We start from the raw sequence: 19,460 nt of genomic DNA, 5'->3' as shown, positions 1-19,460 counted from the left end.
ATGCCAGTTTTCCACGCCAACTCTGTACTGATCATGCTGGTTGAGGGATTCTGGGAGTTATATCCTGATAAAGTTACATTTCCAAACTCTTTCTGACACACAGGTTTTGCAGGTTGACTATATCAGGGCTTTTTCTATTCAGGACCCTTTTGGCCCAAAAAATGTTTATGTAGACCTGACTATATTGGTATATATCAGCGTTTGTCAACCTTGGAGTTGGGACCGGGGGGGGGGGGGGGGGAGGCTGTGTCAGAGGGGTCATCAAAGACAGTATTTTCTGTTGGTCATGGGGGTTCTTTGTGGGAAGTTTGGCCCAATTCTATGATTGGTGGGGTTCCGAATGCTCTTTGTAGATGAACTATGAATTCCAGCAACTACAACTCCCAAATGTCAAGGTGTATTTTGCTCAAACTCTACTAGTATTCACATTTGTGGATATTGAGTATTTGTGCAAAGTTTCGTTCAGATCCATCATTTTTTGAGTTCTCAGTGCTCTCTGGATGTAGGTGAACTACAATTCCAAAACCCAAGACCAATGCCCACCAAATGCTTCCAGTATTTTCTGTTGGTCATGGGAGTTCTTTGTGCTAAATTTGGTTCATTTCCATTATGGGTGGAGTTCAGAATGCTATTTGATTGTAGGTTAACTATAAATCCCAGTAACTACATCTCCCAAATGAAAAAAATCAACCCCCCCCCCCCACAACCCAACCCAACCAGTATTTAAATTTAGGCATATTGGGTATTTGTGCCAAATTTGATCCAGTGAATGAAAATACATCCTGCATGTCAGGTATTTACATTATGATTCATAACAATAGCAAAATTACAGTTCTGAAGTAGTAATGAAAATAATTTTATGGTTGGGGGTCACCACAACATGTGGAACTATATTTAAGGGGTCACGGCATTAGGAAGGCTGAGAACCACTGGTGTATATAGTAGGTGTAAAAACCAAACATTTACTGAAAATAAATCAGTATTTACAAGGCTTGCTAAATAGGATGATTTTCCATTTTATGACGCACAGCTGAAGCATCTTCGGCAGAATCCACTGCAAACACTGCACAACAGATTAGTGGAAATGTTTAAAGCAGTCAGTAGGTGATGTTCAGAAGACTGTTACTGGAGTAAGATATTTTGCAGCCCCAACATTGAGCTAAGAGGACTCCATTTGGGGTTAGGCCCCATACTTAAGAAGCAATGGACTGGATGACTGATGAAGCAACTCAATTTATGTCATTTCCCTATTGTCCTCCAGATTGCCCCTGCAGAGACACCGGATTCCAAAGTGCGAATGGTGATAATCACTGGACCACCAGAAGCCCAATTCAAGGTGTGTTTTCTCCCTCCGTATTCATACTTATTGGTAGATGTTTAATTATAATTTCTTTCTTTATTTTTAAAACAGCAGTCAGGAACGTTGGGCATTTTCAGTGTATGTCAGTGATGCTCCAAAACATTGCCATGGATAATATAGGTCAGTCACAAAATGGCTGTAATTAAAACTGAAAGAAGAAGAAGAGATAGGAAATGTGGAAGTTGGAAGCAAACATGTTTTCCAGAAGTATGACATATTTTTAAAAAACCATAATAGCTTTGGGTTTTTTGGAACACAGTCCCCAGTATCTTTGTAGCCCAGATGACTGATAGGAGACTTTGGGAGTCTCCTATTAGCAGGCGCGGAGCAAGTCTATGGAATCACATGATTGTGTATAGAAATTAATTAGTCGTGCCTGGTCTTCATTTCTTTTTTTCCTTCTTCAGGCTCAGGGGCGAATTTATGGAAAGCTTAAAGAGGAGAACTTTTTTGGGCCCAAAGAAGAAGTGAAGCTGGAGACCCATATCCGAGTCCCTGCTTCAGCTGCAGGGAGAGTCATCGGAAAAGGAGGCAAAACGGTGAGTGCAGCATTGGGCCACAAATATAATGCATTAAGTGATTGGAGACTTGTTATTACTTGGTGAAAATGCTTCTAGTTTGGATTTTCTTGATTTAAAGGCTACAAATGTGCCAGGTGTTTGTTTCCCCAACATCTGTTGGTAAATACACTGATAACTGGGGCCGTAATTATATCTGAACAAACTGTAGGGGAAACCAGAGCATAACACAAAACCCTGGCTTTGTGAAACCACGCTGTATTTATTGCACATTGCCTGATTGAATCATTACTTGGCAAACATGGTGTTGGCAAGCGTCCAGCAAACCAGGAATTCCAATCCATATTAGAATTTGGTTTGCCAACATAGTTTGACAGACTGTGGTTTGTTAGTACAAATCATGTTGGTACAATATTTGTACCAACAAATCATGGTTTTTGTCTTCACAGGCTGCTGCTTGGAATTACATTTGCGGGGTTAGCAATGTCTGCAAGTAGGATGGAGTGGAGCTTTTGAACCACCGTATTGAATCTTGCAACACCAATAATTGTTGGTTTAAAAATAAATACGGATCTTCAAAGATTTTCAACCATAGTTCTTTAATAGGGAAAAAAACTTTTTAAAAGCCTGAAAAACAAAAACCAGAAATCACTAGAACAAACTTCCAGTTCCACATAGTGGTGAGGTATAATCCCACAGAGAGATAATTAACTAATAGAGATGTGCACTTGATGTAGGTTTATTTGGGAGTCGTCGGTTATTCGGATGGTTAGCACTTTTGAAGAGAGCGCCGACGCACCTGCTTGCTGCCCCCTCCCCCAATATTAAGATTATGAATCAAAAGGAGCCTTCGATTCTGAAGTCTCATATGTCTTTGGATATAGCTGTGATGCAGCTAAAATTCAGAGGAAACCAAGCCCTCCTGCAAAACTTGTTGGCATGCCTCTCAGCCAGCCAGGGAGGCGGAGGTGGAGATTGCTATACTAGGTTTTTTTTAATGTTGTTTTTAAAAACTTTGAAAATTTCCAAAAAACCAGTGGATGAGTGAAATGTTATGAAACCTAATAGGCAAAGAGTTGTAAATGTGTTTACCACTGTAGCAAGTTTCATCCCAATAGCTTAAATAATGAGGGAGATATGAGCCCCTGAAGTTTCCCCATTGGCAGTGATGTCTTCCTTATTGGACATTTCACTACTGCCCTCTCCTGGTTGAATCATAAATTGCAGTTCACACAAGCCATGGTTACTTCTAAAATATCACGTAAGAATAAAAACTTGGATCTGAAGGGAATGCCATGTCTTCAGGCATGTAGCCGGGGGGGGGGGGGGGGGGGCGAAATTCTCATGGTGGTTCGTGAAAAGGCCTTACTGGTGCATTATTTAAACTATTATGTTTTTTTGGATAAAAAGGATAATGGATAAAAAGGTAAGGGAAATAAATCTAGATAGGATAGGGGATTGGATGAAGGTGGAAATGAAGAGGGAAATGATGTTGGAAGAGTTTAAAGAAATAAAATTGTCATGGTTTCATTGTATACAATTAGAACAATGGTTAATAAACTGGAAAAAAAAACAATAGAAATGGAAGCCAACTCAATCAATTCGAACAAATAATACAGAAGGGAAGGGCTGTAGAAGAATATGAAAACTTGAGAGGTATAATTAGCAAAATTTATAAGATACTAATTGAAATGAAGGATGAAAAAATAAAAAAATGTACCCTTAAGGAGATTTGGGAAGAGGATTTAGGGATAAAAATAAGTGAAATAGAGTGGCAACAATTATGGGGACAAAGACATTTAAAAAATTTATTGATACGAGTTAAAGAAAATTATTATAAGTTAATATGGAAGTGGTACTTGACACCGGTAAGAATAGCATATATGAATAAAAATAACTCAATAAATTGTTGGAGGGGGTGTCAAGAACCAGGAACATATATACACATGTGGTGGCAATGTAAATATGTAAATAATTTTTGGGAGAAAGTATTTAGAGAAATAGAAACAATAATGAATATGAAAATAGATAAAAGTCCTAGTATAGCCTTACTATCATTATATAACAATAAGCAACTGAAAAAGGAGGATAAAGAAGCGACAACAAACTTACTAACTATAGCAAGACTGCTTATAGCAAGGAATTGGAAAAAAGAAATGAATATACAAATAGAGGAGTGGTATAAGGAAGCATGGAAAATAGCAATAAATGATAAATTGACATGTTAAAAAAGGTACATGGAAACAAAGCGATTTTGATGCTGTATGGGGAAAATTTGTGGTAAATGGATTAAAAAATAAGGAAGGAAAATTACCATCACAAGAAGAAATGAAATTTTGGACAGATGAAATGTAAGAATGGTGGCTTGAGACGGGTGGAGGGGAGCACTGTGGTGGAAAAAAAGGGGAAAAAAAGAGAAAAGGGGGGGGAAATGTCAAAGCAAAACAACATGTTAAGAGGCTGATGTACAAAATGCAATAGTGTGTAATAAATGTGATAAATCAATAAAAATTAATAAAAAAATAAACTATTATGTTTATTCATATCATGATCTGATCACCATACTCAATATATCCCATATGCATGATGGGGGTATTGGGGTAATGATACAAAAGGTTTGCTAGGCTAGACCCTCTTTCACTCAGACTCAGCCCCCCCCCCCCGAAACTCATCCCCCCGAAACTCCCCTGAAAAAAATTCAGCCCCCACCCCACCCCGAAACGAAATCCTGGCTACGGGCCTGCATGTCTTAAATTAAAGATGATCTAAATCACAATCAAAATAGAATTTCTCTAGTTCAGGTCTCATAAAAAAGTGGTGTGGCTGCACATGAGTGCATGTTCAGGTCAGGAGATTGTATGGCTTTTTCAAAAATTAAATACTTTTCAATTTACAGGTTAATGAGCTGCAGAACCTGACGGCAGCTGAGGTTGTTGTCCCACGGGACCAAACCCCCGATGAGAATGAGCAAGTCATTGTCAAGATCATCGGGCATTTCTATGCCAGCCAGGTAGGTGTCAAATGGGGGGAGTTGAGAATAGTAATAAACATTTAGAAAATCGAACCTATTAAGTCTATGGCCCAGTTTGGACATAACGGCAAACTGAGGGTAATCACAGACTCATAGAATAACAGAGTTGGAAGAGACCATATGGGCCATCTAGTCCAACTCCCTGCCATACAATGTCAGCAAGCCATTGCTCCTCTAACTCATTCTGGAAGAGATGAGCAAAGACATCTCTTTCAAAAGAGTATGTTGCCATAGCTCACAAAGAAAAATACTTGAGATGTTTTTTTTTTTTCTGATGGGAGGGGTAAGGTAAAGGTAAAGATTTCTTTTGACATTGAGTTTAGTTGTGCCTGACTGGGAGTTGGTGCTCATCTCCATTTCTAAGCCAAAGAACCGGCGTAGATGCCTCCTAGGTCATGTGGCCAACATGACTGCATGGAGCACCGTTATCTTCCCACCGGAGCAGTACCTATTGATCTACTCACATTTGCATGTTTTCAAACTATTCGGTTGGCAAAAGCTGGAGCTAACAGTGGGAGCTCACCACACTGCCTTGATTCGAACCACCGACCTTTTGGCCAGCAAGTTCAGCAGTTTAACCCTCTGCGTCACCAGGGGCTCCAATGGGAGGGATAGGCAGTTGAAATCAAAGATAGGTGAAGTGTTGTTTTTGGACTACATCTCACTGGGAAACTGTAGAACCCAAAAGTAATTTTTCCAAGCTGTGATTTTTAACTGAAACCATCTCAAAAAATTGAGCGAATTTTCCAGGCATCACTATGCTTGTTCCAAATGTGATTCATTTGTTTATACACAGTGCTGCAGAAAGCCATATCTCCCAGAAAGTCAGCCAATATGACTGGGGATGGAGAGAAATTAATCTGTTGTACTAGGCTAGGACAGTGGTTTGTGTATTCGGTGTCTAAAAAGTTCTCCATCACTGGGCAATAAATATAAATCTGCTTGTCCTCTGCTTCTCTCCCTTTCCTATCAGATGGCGCAACGCAAAATACGTGATATCCTCGCTCAGGTGAAACAGCAGCATCAGAAGGGACAGAACAGCCAGACACAAGCACGAAGGAAATAGGAATTTGCTTTACCCCAGTGTGTGAGAGAAAAAGAGAGAGTGAGAGAGAGAAAGAGAGAGAGAGAGAGATGGACAAACAAACGAACGAACGACATTGACAACGGATGAAACAAAGCCAAGCAGAAAGAGTGATGAGCTGATGCAGAAACCCTAAGAGTGGCTGGGAATCAGTTTACCATAGGCGGGTATTAGGAATTATTTTGTGTAGACGGGTGACTTTACGTCTCTTGAGCCAAAGCAGTTTTGATTGGCTCCTCAGGCATGCTTTCTGTGTGTGCATGCGCATGTGTCGCTTTGCATATGTGCATGCAAACCACACACAGATATATATGTTAGGGGTGAATCTTAGATCAGCCAATTGGGTAAAAGAATTCTAATCCAACCCCATAGTCTGAAAAACACTGTGCAGTATTTCTGGGATTGTCCAGAGGGGCAGGAATGATCACACATGCAACTTGCTGTGCCTTTATCAGAACAAGGGCAGAGAAAAGGGGCATTTGGAATCCCTCAATCCTTCCTACACCCAATGCAAATAGTTCAAGGTTTTGTTTGGATATCCAATACCATTACACCCCATCACCAAAGAAAGCACTCGGTTTTCCAGTTGGCAAGGGAAGAAAATTGAGGAGCACCGGATTTTTGAGGGTGGCTTTCTCAAATTTCAGAAAGATATGTTAGCCAGAATGGCTAAAGATGATGGGGATTGTAGTCCAGCACATTAGAAGGGCATATGTTTGGAAAAATCTTTCACATTGGATTCTAGGGAAACACTAATCTTAAACTGACAATTGTGAAAACCGGTCAGAGTCCCTCTACGGAGATTGAGAAGATCGGGATATAAAAGTTTTAAATAAATAAATAAATAAATAGTGCACTGTTGTACAAACTGGTTATTTGGATTTTCCCCCCAGTAGCCGTGTCTCCACAAAGATCGGCTGTATAATATTTTGACCCCAACTACCCAATATGTGTATCAAGCACCAGATACTTGAGCTGCCATGGTCTCTGTATTGAAATCAGCCTACGGATGTGATTGCAAAGTAGAATTGGTCAATACAGACATTTCACCAAACTATATTTCTTTAGCCTGCAGTTCTATACCATCCATCTAGGATCGAGGGTGTGTTTACACTGTAGAATTAATGCAGTTTGACATCACTTGAACTGCCATAGCTCAATGCCTTGGAATCATGGGAATTGTTTTTTTTTCAAGGTCTCTAGCTTTCTCTGCCAAAGTGCTACTAAACTACAAGCCTGAGGATTCTGTAGACTTGAGCCATGGCAGTTAAAGTGGTGTCAAACTGAATTAATTCTGCAATGTAGATGCATCAATGGGACTTACTTCTGAGTTGTTAAATACAAGATTGTGGTGTTAGATATATTTTGTTGTAAATTGGACCAGTTCCCTTGAAATATTCACTTTTCAGAGAAAGTGTTCAAATTATTTGAAAATCAGGAAATGAATGAATATCCCACCAAGATAGAAACCATTTACATACAGTCCTGGTGGAATACGGTGTTACACTGTTGAAGAAAGGCAGAAATTGTTGCATTTGTATCGGTTTTTTCTACCTTGCAGCCCTGGACAAAACTTTTTAAAGTATAGGTTGGATCCAGAGGAGTTTTTCTTCAGTGGTAGAAACTTCTGCATTTGAGTTTGGTTTTTTATTATGAGGCCCATTCCGTTCTTTTAAAATGCTGTGATCCAAGTCAGTTATAGTTCTGAAATGGCTCAAACAGTTTTTTAATTTTTTTCATTGATTATTAAAAAAGGGATATGGTAATTTCGGCTTCTTTTTTTTAGAAAGATTTTTTCAACTCCAATGTCCTTCTCTTTTGCAGGTTTACATTTTAAGGTGGTTGTTCAGACCACAGCAAAATCCCCGTCCCAAACATGCCTTTCTCTGCACCAACCCCTAAAACATCCATATGCACCTCAGGGTTTCTGTGTTTGCCTGAGGTTTGCACACGCATTGCATGAGTTGAACATTCAGCTACTAATATGTTATTTTGAACGGCCATCTCCTTTCTGGGCCCATGTTCTGCTGAAAGGAAGCCACAGCTACCAGCTGCTTACTTCTAATAATGACATCTTGCTGTTACTTTTGTGTGTGAGCTTGGAAATGTTACGTTTTAGAACTCAAGTTCCCAGGATCTCCCAGTCAGCATGACCTTTGGTGATTCTAAGAGTTGTCATTCAAAAACGAATATTTCCAAACTCTGGTTTATTATTTGTGGGCATATTCCATTAAATATGTTACTTTTTAAAACTACAACTCCTAGAATCCCTACTGGCCTTGTTAACTGGGGATTCTGGGAGTTGTAACTTTTAAAAAAGTAACATTTCCACAGTCTCCCTTCTACCTTTTGATGGTATATGCCCAGAAGCAGCTTGGGAAGACGGTGTATTGTTCGGAGGCTACCTTCAGGATTCAGTGAGGAGGAGAGCCAATTGCCCCTTTCTGCCTTTGGCTGCCCATTCCCAAGGCTGCCTCTTCAACCTGCATCCATTACCTCTTAGACTGGATCTACATTGTGAAATAATTCACTTTGAATTGCATTATATGGGCCTATATTGGCCATATATTATAATGTGGTTCAAGATAGATCATATGGCAATGTAGCTCCAACCTTACCAAATCAACAGGGAGTCACTGATTGCTTGACTTTTGTGATATGGTGAGGTAGCTGGGCAGGGTGAAATTGTTTGCAAAACTTATTCAGATATCCCTCAGATCACTTGCCCTCCATGATCCTTGATGGCTGCAGACTGTGAGCTGGAAGTCTCCCCAAATTCCCCTTTTGTAAGATGACAGTTGTCTAGAATGGTCAGGGCTTCTAGGCATGTCAGAGACCTCTTTCCTGCATCACAGTGGTTCTCTACTCCTAAAAGTGGGGGTAAACGCCACTTGGTGATCTTGAAGAGGCAGAATCTCTTACCATTTTAGGTATGATGTCCCTCTACCTTTATAGGAACCTCATAGACATACCAAAAAGAAGAGATGCTTGCCTTGATCCAGATATGTTCAGGAATGGAATCTGCAGCACAGGTGGATATATTGCTCAGGGATCTTGTGATCTTATTTGCTCATTCTCCACTTACTGCTTGAGTGATTGTCTCCTCTACGGAACAGATTTTTCTTCATTCAAATGGGAATCAAGAATGGTGCGTACGATTGCATTCTCTGGATCAAGGCAAATGCCTTCCTGATAGATCATAACTCCCTGCTTTAAATGGCTGATCTGGGGACTTAATATGCAATCCTACACATCGAATATAATATCATAGTTGAACTTAACTCCTATTAAGTGTGTATAGGATTTCACTGTTGAGTGCCTGATCCCTAGGTTATAATTCCTGCCAGGGTACCACTATAGGAAGTAACCTAATGTATATTTACAAAACAACAACAACAACAAACAAACCCAGGAGACCTTAATTCCAGTAGGATCTAAAGATTATGTTTTAAATGAGTACTTGTAGGGATGTTTGGATTACGTTTGAGGATTGGAGGGAAGAAATGAAAAAAAAAGGAGGGGGGTAAGATTAAAATGAAGTTAATTTTTTGCAAATTGATTTGATTTTAAATAAATAACTCCCCCCCCCCTTTTTTTAATTTTGGAAGTAAGGAAAAATTTGCCACAAGAATATTGAGTGTCTTTATGAGGCGATACCAAATATAGACATCAGAAGAATGTAATGTGGTTACTAATCCCAGTCACTCTTATGTGAGCTTTGAAAAGAAAGAAACAATGATGAAAAATTATATACCGTGGATTTGTATTTTGTGGAGGACCAGAATTGTTTACCTGTCGGCCTGTGCACAGGACAAAGTTCCATCTCTGCGTTAAAATAGACTTCAGTCTAGTTAATATGCATTTTTCCCCTCCAGGGTGTGCCAGAGAGCTTTGGATTCAGATAAACCCAATGCTAAATTTCAATTTGGACCTAAAACGAAACTACACTATTGTCAAAAGTATGTGATAATATATCTTCCAACTCCCCCCCCCTCCCAAAAAAATTAAAGCCTGCAAACCCGGTTCAGTGTCATATTTCATGAGCCTTGGCATCAGTAAACTGGGTGGTATGGCCCTTTTGTGATGTCTATGCTCCCAGGTTAGTGTGTGAACTGGCTGAATTAAAGTGTGTCTCCTAAGTAGAGTGTGCAGAGGAATTACAGCTATAACGCTACTTGATGCATCAGATTAAAAGAGCTGGAATATCTATTGAGACACATGTAGAAAATTTGTGTTGGGGAAAGTACCTTGTCTATGCCAGGAAGTTTGCATGGTGGACATGGATAGACAAAACAGAGAAAGGATTCCCCGAAGTACACGAGCAAGAGGCCATTGTAAACAAAAATATAATCCAATAATATAAACCATAAGAATGTTTTTCATATATATGCTATAGTCATAGAACATTCAATGGACATTGAATGGTCTATGACCATAGCATATATATAAAAAAACATTTTTATGGTTTATATTATTGGATTATATTTTTGGTTATAGTGGCCTCTTGCTCATGGACATGGATAGAGACAGGGAAAGTTGCTCTGAGGACTACGGCTCTTAGTAGCTTTACTGCCACATAGATTTGGGGTGTAGTAATCCACAAAGATCTGGAAGTGAGTAACTGCTTGGCTAAAGTAGTTGTTCCATTCCCTGATCAGATGGCAGACCACACGGCCTTCTTAAATTGATGAAAAAATTACATCAGAAGGTTTTTGTATCATTGGGAAGCTACTGTGACTGCCCTTTTGATTTGAATATGGATATTCTGGATTAAATGGATTTCTGGGTCTCAAGCTCTCTTACTGGAGGTCAAATTATGTTGAAATGATCCAACATTGGCCTAATGCATAAATTACAAAATAGCCAAACATTTGAGACTGATGATCACAAGTGGATGCTATCTATATGAGTTTAAGATCATGTCTTTACTCTTATCTGATGAAATTTTGCATTAACAGAAGTATTGGAAATAATCTCACAGGGCAAAGCAACCCTGTTCACACTGAAATTGAAATACATATATTTGTAAACTAGCAGAGAAAGACTTTTGTCCTGATTTAACACCCATTATGTCCAGGTTTAACCAAGATAATCGAAACTGGGTCAAATTGTCCCATTGAAAAAAGCCTTGGGATCCAAGTTGGGCTGTATGACACCATGCCCATGAAGTTCCAAAGTATTTCCATGTGCCTAATACTCAACTGAAATACCTTTGAATTTAAACTAAAGTGGCTGCATGGATCTTGCTGTTTTACTCTGAAGCAGTTACTGTCCTTTTTATGCCTTGTAACCAAGAGATGTGTGCAGAAAAGGTCAGGCATTGCTGTATGTTTTTAAGGGAAAGGAGGAAAGAAAAAAGAAATGAGAGAAAAATGGGGGGAAAGAAGCTACCTCAAGGTATGAACTTACCTCAGCAATTGTTTTGTTTTTGGGCTTGCTGATATTTTATATAAAAGCTGATAGTCTTGAATATTTTATTTTTTTAATGAAAAGAGAAGTTAAGTTTCATAATTTCTTATGAGCCAGAAATTGTTATGCAGGTCGGCAGTGTTATGAGCTCTCTATGGAGAACGACAGAGACTTTCAGACGTAGCGGAAAAGATGGCGGATTTCTCTCGCCTGCCCTCCCCACCCTTCACACCATCCCAAAAAGTTTTCATTTTCGTCCCTTCAGTACAACAATTGAATGTTATAATCATACCCCTAAAGAATATGGCCAATTTATAACTTGTGCATTTTGTTTGCAGTGTCCAAGTTGTTAAAATCGCTGTGATAACACAGTCTCCACAAAAGATTTGCAAATGTTACACAACTGGCTGCATTTTATGTATACTTAATTTAGAAGTTAGGATGAGTTTACGTGATCTGTTTAGATGATTGTCCTCTTTGGTTGCTTATCTAAGTTGAACCTGTTGTTTCTCTATATCTCGATTATCAGTGTTTTCTCATTTGTTGTATCCTCAAACTAGGATGTTTTTGTCACTAGGTGTTGCTGATAGATCATAACTCCCTGCAGTATAGCAACAAAATACCTCCTCTCAAAACAGCTGGTCCTTTGCTGGCTCTCTACAATAGTGAGAAATGTATCTCTTCAGCACGAGCCCGTAAATAAGACGGGCTAGTGCTGTAAATATTCAGCACTAGCCCGTAAATATTAATTTTTGCTCCCAAAGATGTGCTAGGTCTTATTTTCAGGGGGTGTCTTATTTTTCCATGAAGAAGAATTCGCGTTTATTGTTGAACAACAACAAAAAGAACATTTATTATATACTGTACAGTAGGTGTCATCACAAACCAGAAAAGCAGACGCCCCCTAAAGAATCAAAGTGACACACTGGTTGTCTAACTCACACACAAGGCCATAAAAATAAGGGCTGTAAAGTACCTGGTTCCCATGCACTGTCTGGAGACTAATGATCTCCTAGAGCAATTCCTTGACCACTTATACAGCAGGAACGGTATTGCAGCTTCCGGCCATCAGGGAAGTTCAACAACTTTGCTAAGTCTTACTTTTGGGGGAGGCCTTATATTTAGCAATACAACAAAACGTCTACTAGGTCTTATTTTCAGTGGATATCTTATTTTCACGGAAACAGAGTATGTACCCGAGTATTTTTTTAATGTTCACAAGCAACTATGTCAAAGAGGACGATCAGAGAAGGACAGAGAACGGTATCCTTTCATTGCCTAAACTCATCCTCAACTGCATTGAACTCAAGTATCTTTGGGATGCTCAGAAGCCAGCTTGTGGGACTGCTTGTTATGAACCACCTTGTGAAGAAGCTCAGCCAACACTTGACCTTGCAAATATTTGGCCCTCTTTTCCGCTATGGTGCTGTGACATATTTTACAAAGATTACCTCAGTTTTACTGAGGAGAAGCAGTCCATTTTTGAAAAAAAGGAAAGAAACGGGAGCCAAATTTTGGTGTGGCTTTTTGTACATTCTCAAGGACAAGATGCAACCCTAGCTGCCACTCTTTGAAAGGTCTGTGGGTTTTCTTTTTAATATATATATTTTTAAAAGTCACATTTGCTATGCTATACTTCATTGCACTTGGAGCAGATAAACCTCTCTGAATGTAACTTGTCAAAGGTCAGTGGTTGTAAAATTAGTTCACAAGGGGCCAACTTGGCATTGATCCTGACCAGATTCAGGGTTCTTGAGAGAAGCTATTATTAGGCCTTTCAATGTATAATGTTCCTTTTTTAAAAAAGTGAGTACCCCTTTTCTGTAGCGATTGGATGTTGATGGAAGAGGTGCAGAAACCCAAACCCCTGATTCCAGAGCCATTAAAATGTACCAGGTTTTCCCTTTTACACCAAACAGAGTTAAACAAATGGGTTTCTAATCTCCTTTTCCTGGCTGGAAATCCTTGAAACAGATAATAGTTGTTTTGTGGGTGAGGTTTAGGCCCTTTATAAGCATAAAAAGTTATAAGATGCACTCTGTTAGGGAAGAAAACCAAAAATGGATTATGAATTGTGAAGGGAAGGAGAAGAGAGTGTTGCTTCAAATTAATTGATTGCTTGTGTTGCATTCAGAAAAAAAAAAGATGAGTGTGTGTATGTGTGTTCGGGGGGGAGAAATCGAGTTCTTTAAAAATCTCTTGACTTCTCTTGCTTTTAATACAGACTTGCATAAATCGGTTATTTTAAATAATTATTATTCAGACATCAGCCATAGCAAATAAGGTGCTTTCCAACAGCAAGCAATATTTTGGTGTTTGGTTCAAATCGTATCCTTTAAAGGGGTGGATGAAAAGACACTCTCCCCACCTTAACCCCCCCCCCCCCCAGTGCTATTAAAATCAAATCGTTACTTCGCTCTCTCTTTAAATATTTCTAGTCAAATGCATCAAAGTTGGGGTGGGACTGGGACCTCTGGCATTTTTCAAATGAGCATAAGATTAACTATCAGAGATTGGTAGTTTCAAAATCCTGACTTTGGTGCTAGAATTGTTGGCATTGCCAGAGCCTTTTGGAATGATGGCCTCTATAGTCCTCCAGGCAGTGTGACAGCTACCGGCCATAGTGACTGGGGGGAATTGAGAGGTGTCGTCCCCCAAATTAATATTCCTAACCTGTGCGAGCTATTGATATCCATCCAAATTCCATGTATAGTACTTGGGGAACTGAAACTGGTGTTGCCAGCAGTGGAGGATGTGTTAGATTTTAAGAATTTACTTAGCTATCAGGGATAGGTGATGACAGTGACAATTAGATATTGCAGTGATAGATTGCTGTCCAAAACTGGCAAAACTATTAAGAGTGGGTTTTTTTGGTTTTGTTTTTGGCTTACTTTCAGGCTTTTTAAAAAACCTGCACAATCATTGGAGTTTGGTCAAACCATGGCTTGTCATTGATCTGGCATTTTTACCACTAAATTGTAGTTTGTGCAGGATTTTTGATGCTTTCAATGTTCACAGTAGGAACTTTTCTTATTTTGGAAACATACCCGAGCTTACAAAAATTACTTCTTTGGATCACAGCTCCCCAAACGTCTGTGCTGGCTTGTGGAATTTGAAAAGTTGCTCTCCCAAGCTCTGTGCCATAAGGGTCTTTCAGATTTCCTGCATTCAGGGGTTTATTTGAGGTCAGAATGGGACCGGATTTGCTGCTGTTGGCATTTGTTACCCCTGTCTCCTGCAGTCTGGTTGAGTGTTTCTTCCTACCCTTTTGAATTTCAAAAAAGGGGCAGGAAGGAAGTTAGCAGGAGCTATTGGTGGCTTAGAACTCCCCTGCTTACCTTCACACAGAGGCTCTCCTAAGTTGATGTCAGCCTTACTCTAATTGGACACCCTCCTTTTTTGTTGGGCTACAAATTTTACCATCCCTAGTTGGCATCATAGCAGAAGCTATTGCTGGCTTAGAACTACCCTGCTGACCTTCACTCAGAGGCTGCCTAAGTTGATGTCAGCCTACTCTGATTGGACACCCTCCATATATATAGGGCGACAATTTTTTCCATCCCTAGTTGGCATCATTGTTGACTGAGCTGGCCAAAGATAAGAATTGTAGCCTGGCATGTAGAATGTCACTGACAGGATGCCATCCAATTGCAGAGATGGGCAGTACGCAGTCTGCAAGCTACAGGTAGCTTCTTTGGTTTTGGAAACCACTGAAACCCCATTCCCACAACACAGGCACTCACTGTGTTTTACACCAGTGACTCGCAACCTGTGAGTCTCCAGATGTTTTGGCCTTTAACTCCCAGAAATGTTAACAGCTGGTAAACTGGCTGGGATTTCTGGGCATTGTAGGCCAAAACACCTGGGGACCCACAGGTTGAGACCACTGTTTTACACCTTTCAAAATATTTGAATCACACTCCTCAAAGCAAGATTTCTCACGTGCCTTGTTTTAAAGTAAAAGTGCATGGAGGGGATTTGTCACATTGATTAAATTTTGTGGCAAAATAGAGGATGGGCATTCTGGTAGGTATGGAGCTGCCTCTGAACCCCCCCTAAAACCCTAGAAACTGTCTGACCCTAAACAAGAGTAGGAATCATGTGGTCGTCCAGATGTTGAGCCACAATTCCTAGCATTCTCAGCATTGGCTACACTGGCCTGCAAAACAGTAACATGTGGAGAATCACATGATAAATGGTGTAATAAAGCATTCTTTAGGGCTTAGGTTTAAATTTTCCTCTTGTTCACCTGATCATCTCAACTCTCAGAGCACAGGAGGCAGTCGTACATGGAAAGAATAAGAAGGCATATTGAAACTTTCAGCAGCTAATAGGGTTTGGCAAATTTAGTTTGACCTCACTCTTTGGTTCTCTTTGGACCAAATATGGAATATGTTTAAACATCATGGGGACAGTTTTACTTTCATGATTTTAGAAAAAAAATTGCAACTTCTGTTGACTTACTAGCCCACTTGAAAGTATTGGCCTGTTCAAAAGGAAGGCAAAACTTTTGTTTATCTTTCTTTAAAATTAAAAGAAGAATACTAGGATTTAGATCCAAAGCCATGAGGAAAATAAATCAAAGGAATTGTAGGAATTCAAAGCCATTTATCTGAACAGACTTTGGAAAGATTAGATAAAAGCAGGCCTTTTCTTTCTTGTATAAAAAGATTTGTGCCAGATGTAGATTTTTATGGCTTATCAAAGAGGAAAAAAGAAAACTGAACTGTAAGAGGCTCTGTCATAACTTTATTGCTTTGAGGATACAAACTTGTTTACTAGCTATGGAATTTACACATGCAGAAACTACCTCAAACTTAACAGTACGATAGAGTTTTTAAAATCAGGGTGTGTATATGAGTATGTGTAATTGTTTAAGAGAGAGAATGATTACTATCCATTCTGAGACTGTAGCTCCACATAAGCCTCGAAGTAGAAGATAATCCAGGGGCCATTCACTATATAGTTATAATGTTATTCCACTTTAACATCCATGATTCTGTCCTCTGAGGTCTTGAGGTTTGTAGGTTGTGAGACACCAGAATGCTCTGGCTGATAATTCCAAGTGTGGCTCCTAAAACTTCCAGTTCTAGGATTGCATTTAACAGAACCATGGCAGTTAAACTGGAATCACACCACTATAATTGTGCAGCATAGAGGAGAATCTCCTACTAACTCCTTTCCATAAGTAAGATGGTTACTTCAAGAAAGAATTTAAGGGTAGCTTTTGCAGTGGGGCTGGCGGCTTATGCAGTTGGGCTAGAACTTGCTTTTCCTTCTCACAACTGCCCTGCAAAGTCCAATCTTTCACTCTAGTTGTGGTGCAGTAGGATCCAGTAAGTCCACTTTGGGTAAAGGGGTTCAATCCCATCTTAGTTCATCCCTAGTAAATTCAACACATCTTAAGTTCTGCAAGAAGGAATATCCATGTTGAGCAAGTGGAACCAACAACAAAGATGTTGTAATTTTGGCACTGGTTTCATCCGGTCACTTTGCACCTTGCCTTGATGATTGTTGTGAGCCAGAATTGTGCCTGTTCTCACTTAAAGGCTTTGTTTTGTGGAAGCTGGACTTATAGGCCAAAGTAGATAGGAGCACATGCAGCTGCTTTATATCCAAATTGGGCCAATCTGTATAAATTGATAGCGTCTGTACTGACTGGCAGCTGCTCTCCAGGATTTCAGATAGAGGGTGCTCCTGACCTGACTAGATCAAACAAAAGATGGAATCTGGAGTGTGTTGCAGAAAAAACTTAAACTCTTTTGCTGAGCTGTGCTCTTTCCTATTTCCTCTGTATGGGCTCATCGAATTAATAAGCTGTGCCTTTCCCTAGATTTTGTATTCTATAGAAGATAAATATAAATCATTATATATATCTCCCAGATTAGACTATATAGAACATCACTACCAGATTATTGTGGCAAGAAACCAGAATTAATTAAAAGGCTCATAAGTGCTCAGTTTACATTGGCAGGGAACTAGATCAGATCTCTAGGTAAATAGATCATAAAAATTAACCTTTAGAAATCAGGTTCCCTTTGTGACACCTCTAGCCTTCTGTTGTTCCAGGGTCCATAACCTCCAAAAACACATCATTCAGTAAACTGAGACCAGAGCAAGTCAGCCAATCTCTTTACAGATACACTTGCAAGCCATTGACTGTGATAATGTCCATCAGTCAGAAGCTGGGAAAGAAATTAGTTCAAATGCACTGCAACCATCACTGAAGGAGAAAGAATCCCTCCCATTATGGGAAATGAGTTGTTGACAAAGATGAGAATATTTCTAAATTGCAGGCTAACAAAATTCTGCATCAACATCTAACCTCTGTGATTAGTAAATGCAATAGCCGATAACAATTGAACAGCACAGTCCTATGCATTCTTCTTTCCACACACTGATATTACCTTGACATAAGTCCTAACAAGTTAAATGGGTTTTTACTTCAATTCTATGCAGAATTGCACCTTTAAGGTCCAGTCCAGGAAGTTCTCCTGCATAAGCCTCACAGACATGCATGGAAGATATGAATGAGCATTGTATATACCAGGCATAGGCAAACGTTGTCCCTCCAGGTGTTTTGGACTTCAACTCCCACAATTCTTAACAGCCAGTAGGCTGTTAGGAATTGTGGGAGTTGAAGTCCAAACACCTGGAGGGACGAAGTTTGCCCATGCCTGGTGTATATGGTTTGCTTAGGGGGCTTCTAAAAAGTTCTGCAATTCCGAATTTGATTCCGATTTCATCCAAATTGAGAGTGACTTTGATTGATAGCATGGTCCCTTCCAGTTTAAATCAAGGTAAGATTTTCAGGGAGCTGGATTCTGCTTCACCAAATATAGCAGAAGGAGTCATTTTGATCTGCAGATACCTCTGAAGAGATGTGAATGTACTGTTGATCTTGATTTCTGTTTCTGTGGGAAACAGAACTAGAAAGATCCCGTGGTATTTTGGGCAGGCATGCAGGAGGCAGTTTGTTCTGGGGCATTGTGCCATTTTCTGTCACCAAGTTATAGAATTTGAGATTGTTGGAAGGTCCACCCAGCTCTTGATATATTATTATATGCCCAAAGCTCACCTATATTGGTCCACAGCTGTTCCATTATGATTTGGTCATGAAAGCAGAACTTGGACAAGTTACCTCTTTAGACCAGAATCCTTTTGGTTACTCATTCTGGTGTATTTTCTTATGCATTAATTTTGTCCAGCTGTAAAACAGCAACTGGATAATAATATAATAATAAACATTATTTGTTGCCCTTTTGATCCGAATAGCAATTGATTGGCTGGTGAGGAGGTTGCTGGGAGGTCTGAATGGCACCATGAGCCAGCTGGGAGGTGTTGTCCTCTCAGACCTCTCAGACTAGCAGAGCTTTGTGTTCCTTCAGCATTAAATAGGACCTTGTTCTCAGACTTCACCTACCACAGTGGTTCTCAGCCTGGGATTCCCAGGTGTTTTTGGCCTACAACTCCCAGGAATCCCAGTCAGTTTACCAACTGTTAGGATTTCTGGGAGTTGAAGGCCAAAAACATCTGAGGACCCCAGGTTGAGAACCACTGATCTACCAGAACCACCAGCTGTTATGGGCACACTCTCTGCTAGTTGGGAAGTTCTTGGAATTACAGACCAAATAAATAATTTCTCCAAACTCAAGTAGAAAGATGAGTCATGCACACCAATAGGAAAACTTTGGCAAAAGGAATGATGGGCAACTTTAGCTCTTCAGGTGTTTTTGGACCATAACTTCTATCAGCCCAACCATCATATCCAACACTGTGGGGTAATCGAAGTTTCCATTCTTCTGACAACTAGAGGGCCAAAGGTTGCACACCCATGAAATAGGGACAGACCATATTTACCCAGTAGTACTTTAGAATGTGTATTGGAACCATAATGAAAGCTGGTAGTTTATAACATTTTGCTTCTTTGATGACCTTTTCCCAAAGATCTCTACTAAGAAGGAAGGCAGGGCAAAAGCCTTACAACAAGCTTATGTGCATACATCATGGTGAGTTTATCATTTGGTAAACAACTCTGTGATTTGGTTTGCATTAGCC

General features: G+C 39.8%; 1 protein-coding gene across 1 annotated transcript in view; it reads left to right on the top strand.

The window, feature by feature from the left end:
- IGF2BP1 (insulin like growth factor 2 mRNA binding protein 1) overlaps nt 1–6,045 on the top strand; it is a 94,204-nt gene extending 88,159 nt beyond the window's left edge. The window contains exons 12-15 of the mRNA XM_067470000.1: nt 1,262–1,336; nt 1,768–1,899; nt 4,775–4,888; nt 5,883–6,045. Coding sequence (XP_067326101.1) covers nt 1,262–1,336; nt 1,768–1,899; nt 4,775–4,888; nt 5,883–5,975 — 414 coding nt within the window. The 3' untranslated portion in view covers nt 5,976–6,045. The remainder of the gene's footprint in view (nt 1–1,261; nt 1,337–1,767; nt 1,900–4,774; nt 4,889–5,882) is intronic.
- Nucleotides 6,046–19,460: the final 13,415 nt, after the last annotated feature.

The sequence above is a fragment of the Anolis sagrei genome, chromosome 6 (genome assembly GCF_037176765.1).
Source record: "Anolis sagrei isolate rAnoSag1 chromosome 6, rAnoSag1.mat, whole genome shotgun sequence".
In the NCBI taxonomy this organism is placed as follows: domain Eukaryota; kingdom Metazoa; phylum Chordata; class Lepidosauria; order Squamata; family Dactyloidae; genus Anolis; species Anolis sagrei.
Note: the sequence above shows the minus strand (reverse complement) of the source record. Positions and strands in the feature narration are given on the sequence as shown.